This window comes from Camelus dromedarius, chromosome 7, assembly GCF_036321535.1.
Source record: "Camelus dromedarius isolate mCamDro1 chromosome 7, mCamDro1.pat, whole genome shotgun sequence".
Lineage (NCBI taxonomy): Eukaryota > Metazoa > Chordata > Mammalia > Artiodactyla > Camelidae > Camelus > Camelus dromedarius.
In genome coordinates, this window is record NC_087442.1 from 74,555,937 (window position 1) to 74,576,528 (window position 20,592).

The 20,592-nt window shown below is 35.8% G+C and overlaps 2 protein-coding genes across 2 annotated transcripts in view; one reads left to right on the top strand and one right to left on the bottom strand.

The window, feature by feature from the left end:
• The window catches only part of FAM185A (family with sequence similarity 185 member A), a 130,547-nt gene that overhangs the window by 75,287 nt on the left and 34,668 nt on the right, over positions 1 to 20,592 (top strand). The gene's annotated exons all lie outside the window — the stretch shown is intronic.
• FBXL13 (F-box and leucine rich repeat protein 13) overlaps positions 1 to 20,592 on the bottom strand; it is a 167,327-nt gene that overhangs the window by 15,849 nt on the left and 130,886 nt on the right. Inside the window, exon 18 of the mRNA XM_010984850.3 lies at positions 14,331 to 14,414. Within this exon, the coding sequence (XP_010983152.1) occupies positions 14,331 to 14,414 (84 nt within the window). The remainder of the gene's footprint in view (positions 1 to 14,330; positions 14,415 to 20,592) is intronic.

Here is a 20,592-nt window from a genome sequence, read left to right on the forward strand (position 1 = left end):
TTGTAGACTTCTGAATGATGGCCATTCTAACTGGTGTGAGGTGATACCTCACTGTAGTTTTGATTTGGATTTCTCTGATAATTAGCGACATTGAGCATTTTTTTCATGTGCCTACTGGCTATATGTATGTCTTCATTGGAGAATTGCTTGTTTAGGTCTTCTGCCCATATTTGGATAGGTTTGGTTTGGTTTTTGTTTGTTTGTTTGTTATTAAGTTGTATGAGCTGTTTATATACTCTGGAAATTAAGCCCTTATCAGTCTCAACTTTTGCAAATATTTTCTCCAATTCTGTAGGTTGTCTTTTTGTTTTGCTGTGCAAAAGCTTATAAGTTTAATGAGGTCCCATTTGTTTATTTTTGCTTTTATTTCTATTGCCTGGGTAGACTGGCCTAGGAGAACATCGCTAAGATTTATGTCAGGGAGTGTTTTGCCTATGTTTTCTTCTAAAAGGTTTATAGTGTCTTGTCTTATGTTTAAGTTTTTAAGCCATTTTGAGTTTATTATTGTGTGTAGTGTGAGAGAGTATTCTAACTTCATTGATTTACATGCAGCTGTCCAGTTTTCCTAACACCCATTTGCTGAATAGACTACTCCATTATGTATTCTTGCCTCCTTTGTCAAAGGTCAATGGACCAAAAGTCTGTGAGTTTATTTCTGGGCTCTCTATTCTGTTCCATTGATCCATGTCCATTAATGCAATCCCTGTCAAATTACCCAGGACATTTTTTACAGAACTAGAACAAAAAATCCTAAAATTTATATGAAATCACAAAAGCCAAAGCAATACTGAAGAAAAAGAATGAAGCTGGAGGAATAACCCTCCCAGACTTCCAGTAATACTACAGAGCTACAGTAATCAGTACAGCATGGTATTAGTACCAACTGTTTTCTTTAGCAAAGTAATAGAAGATGAAAAATTTCTAGGAGGGCCAATTTAACACAGTAAGTAAGATAAGTAGATAAGATAGGACTATGGTATCCACTATTGTGAGTTTAGAACTGGTTCTGCCACTGGGTTACTGAAATTCTCTGAGTTACATTGTCTCCTTGGGTTAAATAGGAATGATAACACCCATATCAAAGGATGGTTGTGAAGATTATATGAAATAATGTGTGTGGGGGTGTGTGTATATATATATATTTTCTCTCTCTCTCTCTCTCTCTCTATATATATATATGTATATATATATAATAGATTCTCTAACTAGCTATAAAATTTTCTATAGTGTTATTTGAGAAGCAATATAGCATATTGTTTAGTACTAGGCATATAGTAAGCACTCAATAAATGTTAACTGTTACTGGGATTTGCATATGAGCCAATAACAATAAAGATGCACATTTCTATTGTACTTTAAGGAAGACTAAAACATTTTGGTTCTTTAACCCTGCGTCATCATCTTTTTCTGACCACAACAACCAACAGTTTCCTTTTCAACTGATTCAGCACTTACAGTACTTGACTCATTCCTGTTTTGTGGCTAACTTTGTATGGAGATCTGTTTTCTCTAGCAGTGAAGTGATATCAAAAATTGGAAGGGGCAGCTTGTTAGATGTCAAGGTCCTTGTCATTAGAGACAATCAGGCATGGAGGGCATACCCAGTGTGGTGCAGTGGGGAATCTAGTTTTAAAGGATTGGAATTGGTGATCGTGAATCTCAGTTCGCAGATTCAACAAGTTTTTCAATGAGAATGCAGTACATTTCTTAGAGGTATGGTCTAGAACTCTGCTAGCTTTTTATACCCCTTTCACAAGCATCATATTTAGAATACAGTAGGATCTCAGTAAATACTAGTTGATTGCTCAGTCCTTTATGAATGTCTTCAAGCATATAAAGAATTCTCTTTTAATAACATAGGAATTCTTATGTTGCAAGGGGTAGGATAATATTGTTTTCTACTTAGAGAATCTATAGAGTTCAGGGAACCAGAGAAAACTTAAAGCAAGAAGGAATATTTAAACAATAAGAATAATTTATTAAAAGATGAAATAAGCTTCAAAGGGAGTTTCAGGGTTCTTGATGTCTGCAAACCCTCTTCAGTAGCATCTGTTAATGTCTTGGACTGCTTAAATCATTTACACTTTAAGCCTTTTTTAAAGCTCTAATATTCTTTGAAGTTGAGCTTTCTCAAAGGTTTTAAACTAAAGAATATCATATAAAAATGAGTACAAGGTCTAAGATACATTAATGGTAGCATTCTTATCCATGGAAAATATGAGGCACAAAGATTGATCCAAGGCTTTATGCTTGGCATAAATCAGTGCAGATCTGAGAAACGTCAGAACTTTTCCTCTCATACAATTCGTATTTTCCTTTAGAGATATGTAAGTCATACTAAGTACTTAAGTCTGAAGGCATGTTTCAACATAATCATTCATGAAATTCCATTTCTCCCCTACTAATAAGATTATTAGATATTCTTCTGGCTACAGTGCTGCAGAATCACACATATATCAATGCTGTTGATTTTCTTTTCTTGGAAAATGCTAGAGTGAACTTCTGCAAAATAAAACTCTTTTATAATGAAGATAGAAAATGCAACAATTATCAAGTTTGGCTGCCATCTCACACATCAACCAATTTTGCTGTGGCTTAACAATCTTGAAGACAACTTCCAAATCTCTCGAGTGAGTTAAATCATTTCATCTCTGTATCTTCTGAGCTGAGTCAGTGTGGGGACTTAATGACTACATTCCTAAGTTGGGTATGTAGAAGAGACTGAATTTCACTCACGTAATAACTGATTGTCACAATAATTTGCTTTTGCCAAAATCCTGATTTAAACCACCTCAACAGGTAGCAGCTCCCAGCCTTAAAAAAACTTACTCATAACACCATCTCTTGATATTTGCTTCATTAAGTTCTGATTAATTCTACTACAAAGTTTTTTGGGGAGTGGGGTTCCTACTGATAATTACATAAAAATCATATGCTGTTGAGAATCATTTTCAATAAGGAAGACTCTTTTGGGCTACTTCAAAGACTGAAGTACAACTTCCACAATTGTAAGTTACACAATGAATTCATAATGACAGTGTTTTGGACCTCATATATCCCATAGGGTGTAGAGCTACACTCCACTGAAGATAGCCTTGTTCCCACTAGGCATCAGAGCAAGTGGGAGTGACTGTGGCCTGGGCACAGTAAGCTGGGAAATCTGGGCCTTGCCAGCAAAACCAAATTATGCAGAGCCTGAGTCGTCCCCTGCTGGTAAGATGCCTCTCCTTCATTCCCTTCCTCCCTGCCCAGGAAACTAGGCATACTGAAAGGCCAGGGGCAAGGCCACAGCCCAGAGCAAATATTTCCAAAGACGTCTTCATGATAAAATTTGTTACCAAATTATATGGTGATTTGAGGGAATAAACTTTAGCTTCAAGCCACCTCAAATGTCGCTTACTCCATGAAGCTTTCCCTAATTCCTTCCTCTGAAAGTAATGCCTCTCCCAAATTCCTATAACTTAAATTTCGTTTGTCTTTCTCAGTTTCTACTTGTATTATAGATATTTATGTAATTATCTTATCTTCTGCATTGGCTGTAGCTTCTTGAGGGCAGAAACCATGTCTAAATTATCTTTATGGCTCCAACATCTGAAAGAAATTCAAGATGGGAGAGTGCCCAAAGGGAATGGAGAATGTCTGTTAGCAGAGGAGTAAGGAGAATGAGCTCCACACATTGTTCTTAGAACACTAAGTCTAGTTCTTCCTCGCACTCTGTTCAGAAACTGCCAGAGGCAGTGTACAAGAGTAGTTAAGAGGATAGGTCTGGGGTCCACTGGTGTGAGTTCAGATCCTGCCACTTAGAAACTCTGTGTCTCCAGATAAATTATCCAATTATCCTCTTCATGTCTCTGATCTCATCTGCAACATGGGAATAACATGGTCCCTTAATATGGTACCTACTTCATAGGGTTGTTGGGGGGATTAAGTGAGGTAATACGAATAAAGCAATTGAATAGTGCATGGAACACAGTAAGCAGTCAGTAAATAATAGCTAGAACTATTGCCAAATTTTAAAAATCATCACACCATAGCAAAAATATTTTGAGCATATACTTTCAATATATGTATATTAATGTACTCATAGATTTATTGAAAGATGGAAAGAAAATGTGTACTCCAAAAACCTTTAGCAGATATAATGCCCTGTGCAAATGCTGGCTTTTGCCTGTCAGCAGTGGAACCAAAGAGATCCTGGAACAGTCTCATCTGCTGTTTAAGACCTGAGAGCACCACATCACCACCGTCAACAGACTGAAGGCTTTGGGATGAGGAAATAGCACGCACAGAATTTAACTGGAATTTGAGAGAGAGGACTACTACAAGTTGTAACATGGGGAAATCTTATCTCCTATGAGACATGCCACAGAGACTCAGTTCATGTCAGGTGAGGCACAAAGACCCCAGGCATGATGCATAAAAGAGAGATCAAAAAAAGATTAAGTACCTAGGTTTAAGAAGTATAAACTCATACTGTTGTAGGAAAGTGGGAATCTGATATTCATCTTTCCTGCTTTTTTATTTTTGCCTTCAGACAATCTGACAGGTTTTGTTTAACTTTTGGTACATTTTATCTTACATAGGAAAAACTAATGTTCCAGGGACAGCTTAAATTTGAAGAGGCCCCCAAAGGATTATTTTCCTTTTAACACATTCTCTTATAGTTCTTTTCTGTGTATGCTCAACATGGAAATAACAGATGTGCGCACTTACTTAGTGACGCATCAGCACTTCAGTTGTCAGAGAATGGTTCTCTCCAGGGGGAATAGGCAAGAAGCCAGGACTTGTGTGGGGTGTTCTCAGTTTCATCTGTTTATCAGCCAGGGAAGCATGGTACCCATGACTCCAGTATCCCTTGGAACCTTACAGACTATGTGAAAATGATGAGCTGTCAAATTCCACATCCTTTGAAGTCTGGCAAATTTCTAATTCTATTAAATTGCCTCTACACTTGGAAACACACTAGTGTGGGAAGCAACAGAGAATTCTGAGCTTATTTATTTTGCCCAAAACCTTTGAAGAAGGAATAATGCCTCAGTATCTTGGTAGGACTTTGTCTGTGACTCAGTTAATTCTAGGTGCCTTAGGTCTCTTAAGGTATATTGTTCTATATTATAAACTGTAGGAGACCATTCTTGGCATGGATAGGTATGAAGCACCAGTTTCTGTGACAAAGCTTACTTGTTCTAGGTTTTGTGGGGGTTGCTTTTTCCACAAGGTACCAGATACCCACTTCTTAATTCTACCAGAAGAATTCCTTAGTTTCTTCTCCCAAGAACCTGTAAAATGACTCTGAACCTGGGAGCTTCTGGGATCTTCATCATAGACAACTTAGTCAATTATAGCCTAATAGTGGCATGTAGTAGTGGATGAGATAAAGAATTTTCCTGAGCAATATGGCCAAGAGATAAAGTGCCCAGACGTCTGGATGTCTCTCTCCTCACATGCAGGTGGTTTCAGAGCTTCCACTGCACCAAAGGCCAAGGATTAAAGCCATTTTGGAAAGGGATTCTCTGTTGCTTTCCTTGCAGCTCATAAACATAACTGTTTCCCTGGAGAAGAGGTGGAATTATTGAAATCTCATGCTTTGACAATTTTTGAATGATTTAATCTTGGAAACCAAATAGAAATCAATGTTGGTTTTTAAAAAAACTTGTTGCTATGTGGAGCCAACACATCTAATCCATCTTTGGCATTGTAAGTCAGTATGTGTCAAAGGCCACTAAAATCAATTTTGGTTTAGCACTAAGAGGTGGAGTCTATCAACTAATGAGAATGAATAATGAGAATCTTGCATAAACAAATATTTTATAATTATTCAGAAAGTTAATAATTCAAAGCAAGAGTTTAAGATCAGAAGAGAGTCCCTGAAGAATACTTCAGTTCTTGGTTTTCGGGCAAGAATGAATCCAACATGAATGTTAGGGCAAGGCATGAATCCAGCTCTTCTTATGCTCTAGAAAGAAACATCCAAACAGGCTGGCCATAGACCATTCTTGGGGAGGAGGACTTGGGACTGCTCGGAAATGAGATGACTACTCCTAGGCCTTTCCAACCTGAGTATCCATGTAGATGCTCTACGCTAGTTGTGAGGGTTTCACTTCTTCAGCACAGGTAGTCCAGGGTAGAGGACTGGTAACACTGAACCCCCAGTCCCCACTTGGACTCAGCCTGAAGTAGACATCTGCAGAACCACTCAACTTACTGAGCATTCCTCGATCAGGCTGTATGAACAGCCATTGACCTTGCTCTGCTGTTCTTCCAGCTATGAAGTAGCTCATGATTTGCCCCATAAGGCCATGCTTTCCAGTCCCTTATTCCTTGATTCGTCCTCTCTACTTCCCTTTCTCTTTCTAAATCAAGATAAATTTCTTACTAAACTGAAGGTCAAATAAAAAGCAAAGTCAAAAGTTTGTTGCCCAAAAGAATGGATAAAAGAGGTTAAAACACTGAAGATTAAAGGAGAAAAGGTACTTGTTGTCTCAAGTGTCCAAGCAGTTACGGCAAGATGTAGGGTCTCAAAAAAGAAAGGCCCCTAAGAGAAAAATGAGGGAAGTGGAGGTTCTAGCATCACCACTGATGTTTATACCCAAAATAAAAAGTTGTCAGATATCTTTATGATCACCGGAGAACATGACATTAAACTAAGCTACGACTAGAAATCATCAGTGGTGCCATTTGCGAGATATCAGTGAACCAGCTTGTGAAAAATACAAATTACAAGCCAGATAGGAAAGACACAAGAGAGCTGATGAGGCTGAACCACTACCACGTGCCTCTTATTTCTCTTATGTAATTAAGAATACTACCCACTGCATTCTGGTTGCAGGGCTTTAACAAACAGATATCCATCTCTGTTAGAGATACTATTTTCATTAAAAATAAAAAGATAAGAGGCCATGTTTAGGTTCAAAGAACAATGACAGTTATCTGTGTCTGAATCTTCCCTTCTTCCTCAAACTGTAAAATCTACAGAGAGAACAAATAAAATTATATAGGACCCATACATTCATCATTACTAAGAGACAGAGAACACCTCAACTTTCAAATTACCTGTGAGTAAAAATAGAAATTACAACAGAGCTCCTTTAGCCTTCCTACAGTCACCACAAGCCTATGGGTAGAGAGAGTGGGAGAGGGGATGCTTAAAAGACTGTCTTAAGAGTAGAGGAGTGATGAGAGCTTAGAGGAAGCATGGACAAAATCACTCAAAAGAAGAGAAAGTGTAACAATAAATGTCAAAATACTGCAGAGGATTTGGGAGTTCACAGTCCTGGATACCTCACTTAGCTATGGGAAAGGGCTTGACAATGGGGGTACCACAAACCTCCCTGGCCACCAAATCAGAAGCATAGACATCATCCTTAACTTTGTCTTTTAGCTCGTCCCATCCAAACTATCAGCAGTCATGGATTTTGCTACCTAGATGTTCTCCAATTCATTCCCTTCTCTCCAGACTCACTGTTCAGGCTTCCATCCTCTCTCCTCTGGACTGTAACAAAAACCTCTTGACTTATATTCCTGCCTTTAAGTGTGATTGTGATTTAATCATAGCTATCCTTTCTCCCCTCTGCCCTTCAGTCTATCTCATTGCTTATTAAGTGATTTTTCCAACAGATGAACTCTCCTTGGCATTCCCATGCTAGATTAAGTATCTCAACTGAATCCTTCCATTGCTTCCTTTATCACAGCATAATGGCCAAAATTGTCACCCTAGCTCATGTGCTTGCTTGTTTCATGACTTGGGGCAAGATTCTTAACCTCTTTGTATCTCAGTTTCCTTACCTGTAAAATGGAATTAAAAGTATAACCTACCTCATAAGGTAGGTCACTAATATATGGGAAATACTTGGAACAGTGCCTGGCATGTTCTTGTTAATGCTAAATTAATGTTAGCTAACAATCACCATGTGGCATTGAATTTGTCTGTTTATTAGTCTCTTTATTCCACTAGACCCAGCATCAACATTTAAAAATTTTAAAATGAGTTCTGTTTTTAAAAAACAAACAAATTATCTCAGTGTCCACTGCATAGAAAGTCCAGTCAAAATGTTACTAATTCAGTTACTGAGCAAAATGTCACTTTTTCACAAAATTAATTAATCTGAATGAGACAGTCTGAGTATTGTCTTACATGAAAGCATGGAGTTATTCATCCAAGTTGAACTTAATCATCTAGATTTTCTCTAATTTGGTGATTGCAAATAAAATTTTAGTGTTGTACTAAGGAAGCTTAAGATATTTCTGAATGGACATAACCTAAGTACCTGAACTTTGGGGCAGCCATAGGCCCTGTCTGTAAGAGCACAGCCAGGCTGCATGGGCAGAGAGCTCCAAGAGAGCCATTCACAGCCATGGATGCTATGCTTATCAACAGTGACTGTCTACCTGCCCAGCTCACCTATAGCTCTCTGCTCTTGGCTCTTATACCCTCCAGTTCCTGACTTCATTCCTGGGCTCTCAAGATCTGATTCAGAGCCTGCTTTACATTTGTCATCTCTTTTGGTTGCCACTGATTCAGCCAGCATCCAGGGATCCAAAAGTAATGTTCCAGACTTCCAATTTCCAGTCCATCATTAGAGTCTGGAACTTATCACTCCCATCCTCAAAACAAGAAAAGCTGAGCAAACTGAAAATCAACAGCTCTTCTTAGATCTGTCAGATAATTGAGGTCAGAAAACAAACCACCACCCTGAAAACTGGAGAGACAGATGATACAGAGAATTGAGGCTTACTACAACTGGAAATTTGTGGCTGGAGCCAGTACCAGTAGGAACACTGAAAGGGTAATTGAGTAACTGCTGGAGACTAAGAGTGGAATAGCCTGAGAGAACTCCTGTCAGCCCAGCTTTAGGTGGACCTCCATACTTCTGTAAACTTTACCTCCAGGAGGCCCACAAAGTTCTCAGAATGAAGGTGCAAGGGGAGGGATAAAGTAACCATTTTGAAATAATGCCCTGGAGGCTGCTTCAAAAATTCAAAAATCAATTAATGTCATTCATCATATCAATAGGCTAAAGAAGAAAAATCACATGATCCTATCAATAATTGCATTTGATAAAATCCAGCATCTATTCCTGATAAACACTCCCAGCAAAGTAGGAATAGAGGGAAACTGCCCTCAACTTGATAAAGAACATCTACAAAAAACCTACATCTAACGTCACACCTAATGGGAAGAAACCAAGTGGTTTCCCCCAAAGATAGAGAATAAGGCAAGGGTGTCCTCCCTTACCACTCCTATTTTACATCATATTGGAATTCCTAACTAATCAATAAGATAAGAAAAAGAAATAAAAGATCAGAAAGGAAAAAAATAAAACTACCTTTGCTTCCAGGTGGTATGATTGTTATGCAGAAAATCCCAAAGAATCAACAAAAAGCCAAAACAAGCAAACAAAACCAAAACAAAACAAAACACCAAATAATGGAACTAATAAGCAATTATAACAAAGTTACAGGATATAAAATTAATGTAGAAAAGGGAATGTTCCTTATGCCATTTTGGCACTGTAGGCCTTCTTCCTCCAAGGTGTGACCAGTCTTACACATGGGTGGACGATAAGGAGGCTTCAACAGAGAGGCCTGCATTTGTGGTATGCTAACACGATACACACTGTTATGAGATGGGAACAGAAGTAGATATGGACTCAGGCTGAGTAAAGATGAAAAACGCTCCTATCTGGGGCTTAGGGCACATGTAAATTGCCATAAGTAGAAGGGTTAATTAAGTGCATAGGTGTGTACATCAGTATGCTAAGCATTATACTAAATTAACTGGGATGTTGGAAAATATGGTTAAAATCATAATCTCAGTGAAAAACAATGATCCATTTTCTTTTTACCCAGTATATTCTCCTACATTATTCTCAAGAATAATAGCAATTAAATATTATGTAGTATCATAGGATTGTTAAATGCTCTTACATACATACATTTAGTCAATTTTAATTTAGGTTTACCACTAAAAAATGCATTGGTTCATTCATAGGAGTAAAAATTAGCGAATTATTTCTTCTGAAAGCATATTCCAAACTGTCGCTTTAGTATAGGAAAAAAGCCTTGTCATTTACATGGATATTTAATTTTTAAAATTAAAATATAAACAAAAAGATAATTCTTCAAGAAACTAATTTTTATTTGCCTTGAACATTAATCATCATTTATTTGGTTTTGGCCTAGAAATAAATAATTTTATAGCATCTCTGTACACAATTTGGGCTTAATAAATATCCACACACATTGACATACGCATGCAATCTAACAACTACTGTAATGTGTACATATATTTCATTTACATACATATACTAGACAATTAGGTATATATTTACATATATTTACATGTAAACATATGTCACCAACACATGCTAAAACTTGTACACATTTGATTTGCACACGTATGTTGCACATAGGTATACATTTACATATTTACATGTAAGCACACGTACACACACTTTTACTGCATACACACATGTATAAGTTCTTGTGATGGATCAGAATTAAACCTGATTTTCTCCTCTAAAATGCCCTTTCTTAATCAACTACCTTAACCTACCAGCATTGAAATAATCGAAATTTTTTTGTCAGTCTACAAGGTTTTCACTCACAAATCACCTGCATAAAGAAAAATATGCACATTCACATATGGATATTGCATTAATGTATTTATAGCATACTTCATTCCAAAAAAAAGGGAATGAGAAATATAAACTAGGTTAAGGGAATGTAATAAGCAACCAGAGTAAATAATTGTATTTATTCCATTGGTTCTAGCCAAACAATTCAATAAGACAGAACTTCCAATTTATTTGTATTGTAACATCCCAATTAAACCAGTTCTTTTGCTAGACTTGACAGTCTGTTATTTATAAAATGCTCAGGGAAAAAGTTTCTTAAGAAATGCTCGATTATGACTATATCAAACATTGCTTCCAAAATGAGTGTGTCTTTCAAGAGCACCAAATAATTTTAGTTTAACATGATTATTGAATGTCTAATATTCTCAGAAAAAACTGAAGTTGGGGAAAGTAATTAAAACCAGATCCTAAGAAGTCAATACATCTGAGGCTCCAGACACTCAAACTGCATGTGCAGTGGTTTCCAGTAAAACTAAAATGAGGTAATTTTTTATTCTTATTATGTTCATGACTCTTGCAAAACCAAACCAGGGTAAAAATGCTTATCTCCTCCTTTTTTTCATTAAATCATTATGTAGTTTTCAATGTCTTAAGCTAAAGAGAATCTCCTATAGTTACTTTCTATAAATAATAAGAAAGAAGATCCCTAGTAAATTGAGGATAATATAAAAATCTCAATTTAATCACCTTAGTTCATTCTCTTCCCCCTGTTGTGTAAATCCAGATAAGGAATTATGAAATTGGCTTATGTGTCACTTTCTCCTCCCCCTTCTTTGTCTCCTCTCTTTTGGACCTTAATCGTTGGGTTGAAGGAGGGAAGGAGGAGAAGGAAACCACATGCCCAGAAGCATGAATCTTGGAAACTTGGAAGAGGTAAAAGCAGGTTAAAAGCATGCACACACACTCACTGCAAAAGCAGGGAGGAAAAAAGGATGATGAGAAAGGGAAAAAAATTTTTTTCATGAACTTGAATAATAATTAAATAATTCTGTATTTTCATGCTCCGGTATTCCCCCTCTTGTATTTTCTCTCTTAGATCACTGAAAACAAATACATGCTATTTTTTTTTTAGGTTTACCCTTTTTTAAAGCTATGCCACACTCAGCTGTATGACCACATAGCTAGCATATGGGTAAATGCTGTCATCTAAAATCTTAGAACATCTAAAAGTAGTATGGTTTTCAGGCTCCAAAGAGTTAAAATAAAAAGGCCTGGAACCCGTAGACTCAAATGGCAGAAAGCACTGGCTTCCTGATACTTAGCCTCAGACTTTGGTCAGCACTCTCTCATCCCAAGAAGCATTTTAAAATTAACAAGTGATGGGTATTAAAAGTCCATGTCATCACCATGGTAGGTTTCGATACTTCTGATTTGTAGTTATTGGTCACATGTAATTGATCACAGTATAAGGAATATAATCCAGCTTTAGAAATGTTAACACTAAACTGTTTAATTTTAATAACCTTTGTTCTGTCACCTTGTCAAAGACCCTTTGAAAGCCTGAGTAGATCCTATTCATGGATAAAGTTTTATGTAAATGCATGTTTAATCCTTAAATGAAGTGCAATAGGTAAATCATGGTTTAACCCTAAAGGAACATTTTGGCTTTTTCTCCTAGTAGGTTACATGCATCTAAATGTTTTGTAACCTCTTTTGTTGCCATAGAGTTATAATCTTGCCCTGTATACAACTTGATAGTCCTTCTGGGATCTTTGTTTTGAAAGATAGTGTTTGTTCTTTTTAACTCTTTATACAGTTGAACATATTACTAGGCAGATTTCTTAGGAACCTGTTAGAACCTTAATAACCAGGGTCTGAAACAAGAAATTGATATTGCTTGACACTAATGCCTCTTAAAGGAGATTTCTTAGTGGCATTACATTTTCCCCTTGAGTACCATTACATTGTCCAGACACAATGAAATCCAGAAAAAATCGTTTGATGAAAATGTTTTCCCACTAAGTTATATTGCTAAACAGCTATTTAGAACAGAAGTTCTCCATTTCTACTCTTCATTTCCATAAAGCTAGATTAGTAAGATTAGTTTGCTGAGAAGGCATAGGATTTTGGACTAATCATTTAAACCCTCTGGGCCTTAGTTTCCTCACCCATTAAATTATGGAGTTGGTTTACATGGTTCTAAGGTTCCTTCAGCATCAGAATGCTAAAATTCTATGCTAAAGTCTAGAGCACCATCTGACCTGGCACTCTCTGTAGCCCACCACCATGTAATATTTTAACACTCTACTATTAGTCACATTAGAACTTCTTACAGAAACCATTTCAAATTCATGCAAGACAATTTAACTTCAAGTTTGCTCTGGTGGACTTTTCAGCTGTCATTTGCATTATCTTTCCATGTGTGAGATAAATCCTTTGATCTTATTATGAGTTTCTATTTTTAAAAATTTTTTTCCTAGTTTAGCCCCAGATACTTCGGGTTTTGAACTCGCAGGACACTTTTTGTTTGTTTGTTTGTTTATTTATTTACTTTTATTGACGTATAGTCAGTTTACAATGTTATGTCAATTTCTGGTGTACAGCATATTTCAGTGATATATACATACATATATTCATTTTCATATTTTTCACTATAGGTTACTATAAGATATTGAATGTCATTCACTGTGCTATACAGAAGAAACTTGTCGTTTATCTGTTTTATATATAATAGTTACTATCTACAAATCCTGAACTCCCAACTTATCCCTTCCCACCCCCTTGCCCCCAAGTCTGTTTCTTTTTTGTAAATAAGTTCACTTGTGTCTTTATCTTTTTTTTTTTTTGATTCCACATATAAGTGGTATCATATGGTATTTTTCTTTCTCTTTCTGGCTTTCTTCACTTAGAATGACAATTTCCAGGTCCATACACGTTGCTGCAAAAACTCTCAGGATACTATAAATGAAGTTTCCAATGCATTAAGCAGTTCCACATTCCTAGATTATTGGTTCCCTTTAAAAGTGTTTTCTTCCATTATTCTACTAATAAGTAGCCAGATTTTGTCCTAATTTGATACATGTATGACATATGATTTCCATTTTTCTTCTGTTAACTGCTGACTGAGATGCTTAATGTTGTGGTAAACATTACATGCGGCCTGCTCACAATAGCTACTTTATGACTTCCTGTATATCACTCAAGACCAGATCTAGGAAATTTACCTTTCTCATGAGTTCTTAAAGTACCATTTGAGCACATAATCATTTATCCTATCCAATTACTTGTCTCCTGCTTTCCATCCTGGTAAAGTATGCTGCCAACTATGTTTGAGTAACTTAAGCCTCTAATTGTTAAGTATCTGGTGTAATTTTTCAAACTCCCTCAATTTTTCACTGTTAGATTATATGACATTTCTATCTACAGAACACTCCCATTCCATGAGAAACCTTTTACCACACTGGAGTTCATCATTCTCCAAGTAAAATGTCTACCTATCCCTATTTATCCTATGAGTATGACACTTGGACGGGAGAGAGTCACCTGGAAAAATGGGAAAGCAAATACTTTCAGTCACGTTACGCTGTGGAGATCTGACTAGAGGCAGGAGTTGATCTTGGCTCAACCAAGATCAGTGTGTTGTTTTCCTATCCGCTTCTTTTTTCTGTTGACCTACAGCATTTATTCAGTTTGTGCTTAATTTTCAGTCTTAATTCTTTAAAAAAAAAAAAAAAAAGACCTTAATTATCTTACCTGAATTCCAACATCAGTGATTTTATCACACTCAGATAGAGAAAGTTCCTTTAATTTTCTGTGTCTGGAAAGTATCATCAAGCCCTAAAAATATTTAATATAAAGATTATTTGATGATTATAACTTAGTATGGAAGGTATATTTCCAATAAGATAACAACCATCTATGCAAATTTTAAAAACTTGACTCTGTCTCATATTTCTTTACACTTACCAAGCATAAAATCACTTTGATTAGGCAACATTAAATAAAATTTTGAGGTTGTCTCTAATGTTTTGCAAAAAGTGTTACAAATCCCAGAACCAGAAAACTTCCTATTTTACCTCCTGTTTCCAGGTAAACATTGTCTGAATCAATATAAAGAGATCTTAAAGACTTCTAAGCTTACAGCTTTATTTTGAAGACATTCATGAGGTTAATGAATCTGTTTTTCCATAAGTTCTTATTTATGCCTAACCTAAAAATCTGAAAATCTTTGGCTCATTTTATTATGTCTAATTGCTTAGAGAGAGAACAAACAGATCTTTATATAAAGGCCTATAGACATATGATCATTCATCATTAGCTCACTTCTTTTTTCAAGTTAAAAACTTTATCTCTATTTATTTTTAAAGAGCCAATTGTACTTTTAGGCCTTCAATTTTTTATGTGTGGTTTTGCTGGCCCATTTCTCAGTAGCTTCTACCTCAACTGACACAACACTCAGATAAGGAACTGACCAATATGCCTTACAGATGCCATCCTCCTGCTTTGCATTCAGGATGCATTACTTGTATAATTCCGTAGGATATGCTTCCTAGACTATGTAGACAGGAGCAGTCTCTTCTCATTCTATGGCCCCAGAGTTGGCTAGCAGGGAAAATGCCAGAAATGGTATATGATTTCTCTTTTTTACATTTTATTTTCAGGACTGGTTTACATTTTATTGATCTTAAAAATCACATTTGTACTATAATTGAAAATGGGCCATGCCAATATCTTGTTTTTTCCACTGATGCATGTGTTAGGCCCTTTCATTTTTCAAAAACAAAACCTAGATCAAGGGGGAAAAGTGCCTGAAATTCTGCTTGATTAAAGCCACTGCTTAAATTGCAATTTCTAATTTCGTTTAACAGTTCTGTACACCACCCAAAAATGAAATCACTCCATTTATTCTTTTAATTTTATTGCAAATGTGGATTCTTTTGCTACAACACATTATGTTTCTGCCTTCTCAGTTCAAAACAAAGAATGAGCAAACCCTGTGAAGCCATCACATATGGTCTGGGTTCCAGATGTGGATGCTCTTTTCTTCAAGTTAGAAGAATTGGAAATTAGATTTTCCCCCAACAGAAACTAATTTGTTTGAACAAAAAAATCAAGTAAGAAATGCATATTCTCTTTGCCCTATACCTGATGATAGCTAAATATGTTTTATTATTCTATGTGGAATTTGTCCTATGAAACTCTCTCTGAAGTTTTCACTTCTTTTTTTAACTTCTATGTAACCAAGTTAGAATTTTTTAAGATGAGCTGTAAATGAAGTACACTTGCTAAGTGTGACACTTAACAGCCTGTATTATCTTTACTACTTTATTTAAAATTATTAAAATGGAACACTAATATTAAAATGGAATGCCATGTTTCATCACTGTAATTGTTCATTAAAATGTATGGCCTCAAAATTTAATTAATTAAACATCATTAGCCATTAAGTAAATGCAAGTCAAAAACCACAATGAGATACTACTACACACATTCTACAATGGCTATAACTAAAAGGACAGATAATAACAAGCATTGGCAAGATGTGAAGAAATTAGAACCCTCATTCACTGCTGTTGAGAATGTAAAATGGTCCAGTTACTTTGGAATACTGGCAATTCTTAAAAAAATTAAACATAGAGTTCCCATATGATCCAACAATTCCACTCCTAGGTGCACAATTCAGTGTGTTTTAGTATATTGATAAGTTATACAACCATGACAATTTAATTCCAGAACATTTTCATCACTCCATCTCTTGGGTGGAAAAGAACGTTTCTCTTCCACCCAAGAGAAATGAAAATACATGTCGACCTAAAACACTTGTACTCAGATGTTCTAGCAGTGTTATTCATAATAGAAAAAAGTGAAACAACCCAAATGTCCACCAGCTGGTGAAAGCATAAATAAAATGTGTTATATTCATACAGTGAAATATCAGTTACCAACTAAAGAAGAAGTATTGATGCATGATACTATATAGATGAACACTAAAAACATTGTGCTGAGTAAAAGATGCTAGACCCAGAAGGCTGCATATTGTATGATTCCACTTATATGAAACGTCCAGACTAGGCAAGTGTATAAAAACAGGAAGTAGATTAGTGGTTGCCTAGGGAGATCCAAGGGTTGATAGTGACTGCTTATGGGAAGGAAGTTTCTTTTTGGAGTAATTAAAATGTTCTGAAATTAAATTGTGATGGTTGAACAACTCTATCAACATACTAAAAACCACTTAATTATATACTTTGGTGAGTTTTATAGTATGTGAATTATATCTCAACAAATATTTTTTTTAAATGGAATTGATCAATGTAATAATTATATAACTAAATACAAATAACTATTGCTACAGTGCCCTTCAGTCCAAAATGAATACAGGAATTGATCACTTTTCATCTATTTTTATTAGCAAGCTTCAGACCTAGATGGCCAATCTATTAGCAAGACAGCGACCAAGAGATGTCATGATGCTAATATGTCAGACAAGTCTAAGGCCCTGCTGCTGCAAGTAAACACAACTTTGTAACTGAACAGCAACAAATCTAAGCCAGCAGGAGGAAATGAGGCCTCCATTAAAAAATGCCTTGTGCTGTTTGTGGGAGACCAGCTTCTCTAATCAAGCCAAATAATACTATTCCAGTCAGAAAGATACATTTTTAATGGCTTTTGACTGAGAAGTTTTTCAGATTAATAACTTACAGTATATCAACGCCAGCTGGGTAACATGTACTACTTGGTACCATAAGGCTTATAAATGCTCCCAATTAGAAGGTGTTCTCTGAAGCAAGTGATGGTTCCAGTATTTTACAGACTTTCGTTATACCTTAGAAAGTCTTACATCGCAGATCTGGGCGAAATTCATTCATTCCTAATTCATCATTCATTTGGTAAACATTTATTTAGCATGTATTATTTTGATGAGGCTCTGGAATAGAAGCTGGAAGTGTAAAGGTCGATGAGGTGCAGTATTTACTTTCAAGGAGCCCATAGTCTAGCAGTGAAGACAGACATGTACAATAGATTATTACAAGCCAGTGAAAAGTAAATACTATGCACAGTGGTAGAACCAGTGAGGGAAAATGAGGCTACTGTTTTGGGTTAGAGAAGGCTGCATGGAGGAGAGTTACGAGTGGAGAAGTGTAAATTGCTGAGAAGATATAGAGGGAAGGACATTCTAAGCTGAAGAAACAATGTGCAAAAGCACTAGGATATGAAACAGTATGTTACATATAGGGAACTGTATAGCATGGCATGATTAGATTTAAATGGATTTTTAAAAAATTATCTTAAGAGTTGGCCTAGAATTTCTCTTAAGGGAAAAACTGTGAGGTTTGGTTTGGTTTGGTTTGGTTTGGTTTGGTTTGGTTTTAATAACTTGTTGAGTGCTTGGGGTAAAAGCCCTGGAGGTTAGTTGTGTCAAGGTTTTATTTCTGAGAGGGATGGAAAGAGGAGAATGGAAAGACAAGACAAAAATAAGAAGGAAAGAGGACCCAACATGGTGGAGTAACTGGGCCTCAGTGGGGCAAAGGGCAAGTGGCTACTTAACTTTTCAGGGAACTTGTAGCATCATGAAAATGTAAATCTCCTTCATCTCCTTTGAAAGTCAACCAAATTCATGAATGTTTTACAGGAAAGGTTTATTTTCTCAAAATTCAAAAGGAGCTAAACTTTGTAATCAGATAACACAAAGGAAAGCAGATAGCCTCCTGAAGTCACTAGCATTGCAGGATGTGTGAAAATGCAAGACCTTAGGAATTCTTAGAAATTCTGGGGAGTACTTCGCTCCTTCATAGGCCATGGATTTGAGGGGCCTGGATCTTAGGGGCCCAGGAGTCCCTAGTGGAAAATTGGCTTATATTATAGCTCTGGTATCAGGTCCACTGAAGGGAGTATTAAGACTTAAGACTCAAAAGGAAGCAGGCACCAAGTCATGACAGCCTTGTACATTATTCTAAGGAATTTGGACTTTATCCTATGCAACAGAGCTATACAAAACTTTCCTTCTCTACTGAATAAGTGACAATAATGCAAAAAAGAATGAGGATGTGTTTCAAGAGAGGTATATGGACCACAGAGCAGGGAGTGACGGCTTTCAGTTGGAAAGAAGAGGCGGCAGTCTGGGAGAGACTTTCATGGAGGAAGAAGAATTTGAATTAAGCCTTAAAAACTGAGTAATGATCACTGGGGTTCATGTATCTTTTTGAATTAGAGTTTTCTTTAGATATATGCCCAAGAATGAGATGGCTGGATCATACAGTAACTCTATTTTTAGTTTTTAAAGAAATCCCTATATGTGGCTGCACCAAATTACATTCCCACCAACAGTATAGAAGGGTTCCTTTTTCTCTACATGCTCTCCAGCATTTATCATTTGTGGACTTTTTAATGATGGCCATTTTGACTGGTGTGAGGGGATACCTCATTGTAGTTTTTATTTTCATTTCTCTGATAATTAGGGATATTGAGTATCTTTTCATTTGCCTATTGGCCATCTGTATGTCTTTGGAGAGATACCTGTTTAGGTCTTCTGCCTATTCATAAAAGCAACCTAAATGTCCATCGACAGATGATTGGATAAAGAAGTGTATATATATATACACACACATACCTATATATAACATATATATATATATATATATATATATATATATATACCACCACACACACAATTGAATACTACTCAGCCATAAAAAAGAATGAAATAATACCATTTGCAGCAACAGGGAAGGACCTAGAGATTATCATACTAAGTCAGTCAGATAGAGAAAGACAAGTATCATATGATATCACTTATATGTGGAATCTAAAAAAAAAGATGACACTAATGAACTTATTTCTAAAACGCAGGCTCACAGACATAGAAAACAAACTTATGATTATCAAAGGGCAGGAGGGGTGAATTAGGAGTTTGGGACTAGCAGGCTCAAACTATACAATATAGATAAACAACAAGATCCTACTGTATAGCACAGGGGACTATATTCAATAACTTGTAATAACCTATAATAAAAAAGAATATATATATATATATATATATATATATATATATATATATATATATATATATATATCTATGACTGAATCACTATTGCTGTACACCAGAAACTAACACATTATAAATCAACTATACTGCAATAAAACTTTTAAAATTTTTTAAAAGAAAAAAGAAAAAAAAAACTAAGGCTTCAACAAGTGAAAGAATATGAAGCAGCCTGAGGAAGCAGCATGAACAAAGACTTCATTTGGAGAGTATGAGTTGTTTGGCAAGTGGTTCAGTTAGGGGTCACTGGAAATAGTGAACACTACACAATGCCAGGAACACGTACATGTACACCAGACAGTTAGGAGGAGACAATTTCTTTGAAAACTATTCTTTTTCCCCAGAATTTTACATCTGGAATTGCTTAGCTATGTAGATAGATATCAGCAATGAACTAACTAGTTATCAAATGTTGGACTGACGTGGGGGTGTGTGTTTGTACTTACTTACTATATGGCTGAGTCATCCTACTCCAGGCTTAGACTATCACCAACTTAAACATAAAACATACCTCCCCCAACTCTTTATTTTGAAAATATTCAGGTCTACAGATAGGTTCAAAGAATGATAAATGAATACTTAACATACCCTTTACCTAAATTCACCAGTTATAAACATTTTTTTTCACTTTTTGCTTAATTGCTATGATAGCTTAACTAATATTTATGTATGAATATAGTTTTAAAAATATATAAAATATATAGCATAGATTTTTAATTCATATATATAGTGTGAACCATTTGAAAATAAGTTTCAGATATCATGATGCATTACCTCTAAATATTCTATGTGTATCTCCTTAGGAATAAGGACAGTGTAACTTTATAGTATTGTGATACTATATACTATTATGTATATATAGTAGGATACCTAAGATGAACAGTAATACCATACTACATAATAAAGAGACAATATTCACATTTGCTTTTTATCCAGGACCCAGAGTTCACGTATTACATTTGGGTGTCATGTCTC